The sequence below is a fragment of the Bison bison genome, unplaced genomic scaffold (genome assembly GCF_000754665.1).
Source record: "Bison bison bison isolate TAMUID 2011002044 unplaced genomic scaffold, Bison_UMD1.0 scf7180017864471, whole genome shotgun sequence".
In the NCBI taxonomy this organism is placed as follows: domain Eukaryota; kingdom Metazoa; phylum Chordata; class Mammalia; order Artiodactyla; family Bovidae; genus Bison; species Bison bison.
The window spans coordinates 25,698,110-25,706,972 of NW_011495032.1; the positions used below are offsets into that span (position 1 = coordinate 25,698,110).

The window sequence follows — 8,863 nt, forward strand, 5'->3', positions numbered from 1 at the left end:
CAGGACTTCACAAATTAGTGACTTTAGTGCTTTTCTTCATATGAGAAATTTATTTAAAAGTCTGGGCTCGTTAAAATTATTCCTTAGATACATATCTACTTACCTAGGACCATCTAGTCAAGGCTATGGTTTTCCAGTGGTCATGTATGGATGTGAGAATTGGACTATAAAGAAAGCTGAGCACCGAAGAATTGATGCTTTTGAACTGTAATGTTGGAGAAGACTCTGTCCCTTGAACTGCAAGGAAGTCCAACCAGTCCATCCTAAAGGAAATTAGTCCTGAATATTAATTGGAAGGACTGATGCTGAAGCTGAAACTCCAGTCCTTTGGCCACCTGATGCGAAGAGCTGACTCATTTGAAAAGACTCTGATGCTGGGAAAGATTGAAGGCGAGAGGAGAAAAGGACGACAGAGGATGAGATGATTGGATGGCATCACCAACTCAATGGATATGAGTTTGGGTAAACTTGGGGGGTTGATGATGGACAGGGAGGCCTGGCGTACTGTAGTCCATGGGGTCGCAAAGAGTCAGACACGATTGAGCGACTGAACTGAACTGAACCTAGGACCAGTATCCTGTTTTTCTTCATTCTGAATCCCTTCACCATACGCCATGTCGGGAGGAAGGGCTGCAGTGACTGATGGCTTGATGGCAGCATGCCTCCTTGTTTATTGGAATGGTAAGCAACATACCTTGTCCACAGTGTTATGGAATTTTCCAATCCATGAATATGGAAGGACATATTCCATATGTCCTTCCAATGGTAGGACATTCCTTGTCCACAATGTCCTTCCAATGGTAGGACATTCCTTGTCCACAATGGTAGGACATTCCTCATCCACAATGGTAGGACATTCCTTGTCCACAATGTTACGGAATTTTCCAATCCATGAATATGGAAGAATACCCTCCCACTTTTTGGTTTTTAGTTTTGGTCTTTAGTTTTTCTCAATAATTTTTTCACTTTTAAGAGATCTTATATATCTTTTATTAAATTTACTCTTAGATAATTAGTAGTTTTAAAAAAATACTATCATAAATGGTACAGTTTTTAAATTTCATTTTTATTCGTTATATATATGATTAATTTCTGCATGTTGATGTTATTTATAGTCATTAACTTTGCCAAATTCCCTTATTAACTCTAAAGGTTTATCATGATATCTGAGCTCTCATTCTCATAGATGTCTCTTCTCCCAGTCTCTTCCTTCCGTGTCTTCTTGGTCTGTTTATTGCTCGTCCCAGTTGTTTCATTCACCAGCTGTTGCAGCCTGTACCTGCATCTTTAAATGTTTTCAGCAGAAGTCACCTAGGAACCTGTCTTAGCTGTAGGAATGCTCAGAGTTGGGCAAGACAGGGATGGTCTTAATGGGAGTTTTCAGGTTGAGACTCACGGCCACAATTTTTTTACCAAAATGACTGTATTGCTCTCTAGCAATTTGCATCAGGAGCATGTGCTGCGGTTCTCTTAGCTGCTGCTTCTCTGGGATATGGGAATCAGAACCAGGTTGTTTAAAATGCCACAATACTTCCTTACCTCAGAGGAGCTGCTGCTTTCTTCATCAAGCCTTCCCCTGATTGTTTTTTTACTGTATTCCAGAGTTTTTCGGAAGTTGATTCTGACAGCTTAGGAGCTCATTACTTAATTTTGGGGAGGGATAGAGCCTTGGGGTTCCCTAGTTGTCCATTTTCAGTGACCATTTTGGTCAGCAATGGTGATGGTGCTTTTACTAGAGCTGTTTTCTGCAATGCTACCATTGAGATGGGGAGAGAAAGGAAATCAAATAATGTTCAGTTGCTGCTGCTAAGTCGTTCAGTCGTGTCCGACTCTGTGCAACCCCATAGACGGCAGCCCACCAGGCTTCCCTGTCCCTGGGATTCTCCAGGCAAGAACACTGGAGTGGGTTGCCATTTCCTTCTCCAATGCATGAAAGTGAAAAGTGAAAGTGAAGTTGCTCAGTCGTGTCCGACTCTAGGGACCCCATGGACTGCAGCCTACAGGCTGCTCCGTCCATGGGATTTTCTAGGCAAAAGTACTGGAGTGGGGTGCCATTGTCTTCTCTGAATGTTAGGTTAAAAACATCAAAGACCTCACTGTCTTACAGTCCAGTTGTTCCTGTTGAATAGACACTTCACATTGGGTATTGAGTTTTGGTTAATTGCCTAAGTGCTAAAATGGTTAATGTTAGTTGTTTAGTGGTTTTGCACGTATTTTCATTGTTTTAGAGGCAGAATGAGATCACCAAAGTTTCACTCCACCATTCTGGAAGTCAGTCCCTCTTCTGGAACTTTTTGAAACAGAATTGTAATGGGAAATATAAAGATACAATAAATTTTCAAAATTTATGATAGTGGCATATGTGTGGATCAGTGAAGTCCTTTACCCTATGACAAAACTTTCATGGAGTTGATATAGCAGAGTAGCTTAAATTTGAGTTCCTAACATGAAAGTGTCTACATATATTTTACTTTACAAACCCAGTTACTGTGTTTTGTGATGTAAGTACGATTATCCCTATCACAGCAACCATGATAAGTAGGAGATATCATCCCTGTTTAACTTTTGAGACACCTGCACCTTGGAAAAGTCAAGAAAATTGCTCAAAGTTGCATTGCTTCTAAGTCACAGAGCCAGAAGGAAACCCAGGATTTTTTGACCCCAAAGCTTTTGATCTTTTTATTATACATTGTTGGGCTTCCATGGTGGCTCAGAGGTTAAAGCATCTGCCTGCAATTCGGGAGACCTGGGTTCAATCCCTGGGTTGGGAAGATCCCCTGGAGAAGGAAATGGCAACCCACTCCAGTATTCTTCCCTGGAGAATCCCATGGACGGTGGGCTACAGTTCACGGGGACGCAGAGTCAGACACAACTGAGCGACTTCACTTTCACTTTCTTTACACATTGTGTTTTGTTCCACAAGGGATTTGATAAAATATTCAGTGGATGAAGGAATGACAAAGAGACCCTGAGAGATTTCTGTCACTGACGCTTATCTAAGACTTTCACACATTTGTATACTTATTGTTTACTAGATCACAGGTACTCTGTGGTGAATCTTTACTATTTTTAATTTGATATTAAGACTCTAATATTGAAAGTTCCTCTGGGTTCAGGGTTTTCCCAGCCTTTAAATGACTTGTATTTTCTGTTCTTATTGTTGTGGTTGTTTTGTTTTACATATTGGCCCTTTGACAGAATCTGAACCTAAATTACTAGGGATGTAATTATTGTTAGAGTCAGTATTAGTCTGACGGATCAAGTAAACACCTGAATGCTTGCCTTGGTTACAGAATTGAACTCTATGAAATGAATCTACTTAATGGAGTTCTCTAAGATTTAGTAGGAGGGAATAGAAAATCATTGTGGTTTTCTGTTCTGTTTCAGCTTTCGGAAGAATTACTGGATAAATGGCTATCGTACCCAGAGTCCCAGCATGTCCCCCTCTGCCAGCATATGCTTGGCTTTGCTATGAAGTCTGTTACACAGATGGTAATGGGCAGTACATTTGAAGATGAACAGGAAGTCATTCGCTTCCAGAAGAATCATGGCACAGTAAGTCTAGGGCCAAATTTAAGTTTACTCTTTCATCAGATTGGATACTTGAGGAATGTAGACCTCGCCTCCTAAGAAGTTTTAAGATTCTGTAGAACAGAGTGTCCTTGTTTGTGGCTAAAAACAACAATGTAAGAAAGATAATTGTTGCCTTTTTAAGAAGTTTAAGAATTACCTTTTTAAGCAGTTACCTTTTGAAACTTAAAAAATGACTAAAAAAATTTTCTTGAATATTTAGCAAGTATGTCAGGAGTTCCCTGGTGGCCCAGTGGTTAGGATTCTGGGCTTCCACTGCTGTGGCCTGGATTCAGTCCCTGATTGAGGAACTGAGATCCTGCAAAAGTTGTGCGGCATGGTAGAAACAAAAACAAAAACCAAGTATGTTATAAAACAATGATAATTTCTAGGATAAAGAGAAAAACTGCACTTAGTAGAGCTAGACTGTATCCTCTACTGAAAGAAATTAAACTTGATGGAGCATTAACGTACTAATAAAATGAATATGATTTGAAAAAAGGATAATTCAATTGAAGATTGAGTTACTATTTGCCTTTTCTGGACTCTCATATGGACTTTATTATTCTCTATTTTTACCAGTCTCAACATTATATTAATTTGTTTTTAATTGTACTTAAGTCATTTATGTCACTGAAGTTTTGGATCTCTGATCAGTTATTCCTTATTTTCTTCAAATCTATAAAAACAGGTTAAATAATCAATGCAATGCATGTAAAACAAAATCACTAGAAACTGTGGCTTAGTACTCTGTCACTGTTTAATATTATCCTTTTTCCCATTAAGATGGTTTTATTACTTGTGTTTGATGATTGAAAAATGTCCATTTCTTAGAAAATGTTCACATGTTTAGGAGTATAAAAATAAAACTGGAAAAAAATCACCCTAAATTCTACTTCCTAGAATAAACTGCTCAGGGTATCCAGGTAAAATAAATTGGCTAAAGGATTCGTAAAATGTTTTCCTATTTTAATGAAGAATCAATTTTTGACTCAGTTGTTGATGTCTGATTTTTTTTCATGTTGATGAGACAGCATTTTTAAAAAAGGAACTCCACTGTTATTTCTAGGATTTTATTCCAAGCTGCTGATCCCTGTTCCTATTCTGGGTATTTTTTTTAATGTTTTATATATTTATTACACATGCAGCATGTGGAATCTTAGTTCCCCAACCAGGGATTGAACTCATGCCCTCCATTGGGAGCTCAGAGTCTTAGCCACTGGACCACCAGGGCAGTCCCTATTCTCGGTATTTTTAAGCTGACATTTTCTTTACTTTTCTTTCCTTAGAATTTCAAAGTAGAAGTCATAATTTCAAATGTACAGAAAAGTAGCAGTACTAGGAACTCCCATGATATCCTTCAGCTCTTGTTTACATTTTGCCCCATTTACTTTTTTCATTCAGTATCCATCTGTCTATCCATCCATCCTTCCATCCATTCCTCTCCTCCTTACCCAAAACATTTGAGAGTAGACAGTTTACTTCTTTCCCCCTAAATGGTTCAGTTTGTACATCACAAAAACAAGATTATTCTCTCATATAGCAACAAAATAGTTGTCAGACTTGGGAAATTTAGCTTTCATACCATATTTTTATCCAGAGCCCGTATTCAGATTTCTTTACTTTCAGTGGTCAAACCTCTTTAACATGAAATGGTTTTTCAGCTTTTCTTTGTTTCTTGATGTTGACTTTTTTTTTTGTAACTAAGTACAGGCCAGTTATTTTGTAAAATGTCCCTCATTTGGGTTTAATGTGACTAGATTCAAATTACATACTTTTGTGTGTGACTAGGTACAAATTCTCTATCTTTGGCAGGAATCTGTTTTTTTTTTTTTTAATGTTACTGTAAGTTGTCAAAGAAAGGTTTTCAGACCATAATCATGACCTGAAATCCTGCCTTAAGTGATTTTTAATGTCCTTAATGTCTGATCTTTAATGTCTGAAACTCTAAGGGGTTGCTGTTGTCCAGCTGAGCCACCAGAAGTACTGACTGGTTGTGAATGCAGAAGCAGTGTTAGCTGCACCATGCCTGCTGCTTGGCTGGCCACACTTGGGAGATGTCATCGGCTCTAAGATGCGTTTCTGTTCACAGGTGTTAAAGTGAAAAAATGTACATCTCACACCCAGTTGCATACTGTGTTTCTGAAGTGCCCTCCAAAAACGTGGTCCTAGTTATTTTCCCACCAACATTAGTGTGCTCTTTCCTTGTGTTTTTGACACAGTTATTCGTCTTTTAAATATTTGCCTATCTAGTAAGTAAAAAATGATCTTTCGTGATTAAAATTTGTAATTCTCTTCTTGTTTGTGAAGTTAAACATTGTTTAATATTTTTGCTGAGCAACTTGTATTTCTTTTTTATGGGATGCTTTCTCATGTCCTCTACCTGTATTTCAATCAATGTCTTTCTTTTTCTTACCAATCTGTAAGAGCTTTTAATTTTTTATCTCAATTTTCATTTGCTTTTACTTTTATTTATAGTGTGTTTTAAAAAAAGACTTTTTTTTTTTTTAAGCAATTTTAGGTTTACCATAAGCCTCTGTTTTTGACTGTCAGAGTTGTGTATAGTGAATCTCCAGCCGTTAGTCAATTTTAGTTCAGGTTCTTCTATGCCAGCACTGGTTCCTGAGGTAATTTCCACCTGTAAGTCTGCTACAGTAAGACACACCTCCCCATTTTCACCTCTCTCTCCAGTCTTAGGGGCCTCAGTTTGCCTAGGGCCCTATTCTATCTCAGAGATCCAAGAAGAGCTGTTGATTTTTCAGTCTGTTCAGCTTTTTTTGTTGGGGTGGAATTAACCAATTAATTTAGCTAATTAATTAATTAGCTTTCAACGTTTTCATCATAAATTTTTACCCTGTGCTCTTTGTTGTACTTAGGCACTTCTTTCTCACTTAAAGGGTATTCCTAATATAAACATTTGCTGCATGTTTTTACAGTACATTTAGTAGTTTAATTTTTTACATTTAAATAGTCTGAAAGGCATATCTTTGTAAGGTAAGACTTGAGGACTCATAACTATGAATATTTTTTAAATACTTATTTTTTTTTTTTTCCACAAGTTCTTTCAGAATTTCTCAATTATAAAGAAAATTTTTCGGGACTAAGTATCCAGTATTGAAATCCTATTGTTAACTCTCTCCAAACTTTAGACTAATTTTTAACCTTTTACTAGATCTTAGGCAGTGCTCACCAGTTATCATCTTAACTTTATCTTTGAGGTCCAGAACAGCAGGGAAGAGTGAAGTCGAGTGAAGTCAGTTGTGTATGACTGTTTGCAACCCCATGGACTGTAGTCCACCAGGCTCCTCCGTCCTTGGGATTTTCCAGGCAAGAATACTGGAGTGGGTGGCCATTTCCTTCTCCGGGGATCTTGCCGACCCAGGGATCCAACCCAGGTCTCCCACATTGCAGGCAGACTCTTTACCGACCGAGCCACTAGGGAATCCCTTCCAGTTATCATGGTGAAGTAAAAATTTGGAATTCGTCTCAGATAGTAAACAATCTGCCTGCAATGCAGGAGATCCGGGTTCAATGACTGGGTTGGGAAGATTCCCTGGAGAAGGGAATGACAACCCACTCCAATATTTTTGCCTGGAGAATCCAGTGGACAGAGGATCCTGGTAGGCTACAGTCCATCAGGTCGCAAGGAGTCAGACACAACTGAGCAACTTCCATTTTACCACTTTACAATGAATTTTATTTATCCACCAGTGCCATTGTAATAAAAAATTGAGAATTGACTCTGCTGCTATTTCCTCTTCCTTTTCATTCATATTCCTTTGAAAATAGGGCAACTTTGACTTTTTAGTTATAATTAGTTTGAAAGTACTTTGACTGAAATTAGTAAGATATATTTTGTGCCTCATCTTCAAAGACAATGGAGTAAATGATTTCCATGTGAAAGGGAGAGTTTAACAGTTCTGTTGGTGAGACAGAGGTTCTTCAGTTATTAGCTTAGATTCCTTGGTAGTATTTGGAAAATTTATGTACTAAATAATAGGTATACTTTCTTATTTTGAGGTTTGGTCTGAGATTGGAAAAGGCTTTCTGGATGGATCACTTGATAAAAGTACAACTCGGAAAAAACAATATGAAGATGGTAAGTTTTTTCACTCTTAATTTTTAGTAAAGACAAAAGGAAATGTGCCCAGTTTTAATAGGGTTATATCTGATTCATGAAGTTATAGGTCATGTGTTTTTTCTTCCTTTTATGTTTTTTCCTACATTTCCTATTATGAAAGTTTTTCTTAAATGAAAGAGAGGGAAAGGCTGTCAATTAGTCAATAAACTCTAGCACTTGTTCAGAATGAGAGTACTGTAGCTCTGGTAAACCCTACAGGATTAATGGAAAGTGCAAAGGTACAGTGCTGGGAAAGCAAGTTAAAAATACATGTTAAGTAAGAGTTACAAATAATGAGTGAAATTATCTAAAATAAGAAAATATTTGTGAATATCTTTGTAAGGATATTTCTACAAGTAGAAAAACAGAAGAAAGTCTAAATATCCAACAATATAGGAATTGCTAAGGAAATAATATCAACATGACAAATGTTATAAAAGAAGTGTAACAAAATAAAAAATTCTTGCTATTATAATGTTGAGTAAAAAAAAATTTATATATTTTATAAATACATCCACATGACCAGGGGGAGAAAGAATATTCCATGTAGAGGAAAAGTAGTTGCAAAGTCCTTGAGGTAAGATTCTTCCTGATATATCTGAGGTACAACAGGGAACTCTATGGCTGGCGTGAAATGAGTTAGGAGAATAGAAGACCAGAAAGACTGATGGGAGTGGAACAGATTTTGTCTGGCTTTGGGGTGACTGGGCTGCTGTCATCTCCGGGCTTAGAACAGAAGCAGCAAGACTAATTAGGACGCTACTGCAGGGAACTGGGCAAGAAAAATAATGTGGCTTGGACTAGGTGGAAGGTAGCAGAAAATAGAATATTATTTTTAAAAAAGAATAAGGGAGAATAATTCTGTATTTTGAAAATTAGAACTGCCAACATTGATGGCCAGGTTAGATGTGAGGTATGAGAGAAGGAAATACCAAGGTTTCAGACCTGAGTAATTTGAAAATGAAATTGCTAGGAAATCAGATGGGACAGATACTATGGAAAGATCCAGTGTTGAGGAGAAGATCAGATCAGATCAGATCAGATCAGTCGCTCAGTCATGTCTGACTCTTTGCCACCCCATGAATCGCAGCACGCCGGGCCTCCCTGTCCATCACCAACTCCCGGAGTTCACTCAGACTCATGTCCATCGAGTCAGTGATGCCATCCAGCCAT

At 37.8% G+C, this 8,863-nt stretch overlaps 1 protein-coding gene across 1 annotated transcript in view; it reads left to right on the plus strand.

The window, feature by feature from the left end:
- LOC105003675 (cytochrome P450 20A1) overlaps positions 1 to 8,863 on the plus strand; it is a 44,652-nt gene that overhangs the window by 17,927 nt on the left and 17,862 nt on the right. Inside the window, exons 5-6 of the mRNA XM_010861010.1 lie at positions 3,388 to 3,555; positions 7,591 to 7,669. Of these exons, the coding sequence (XP_010859312.1) occupies positions 3,388 to 3,555; positions 7,591 to 7,669 (247 nt within the window). The remainder of the gene's footprint in view (positions 1 to 3,387; positions 3,556 to 7,590; positions 7,670 to 8,863) is intronic.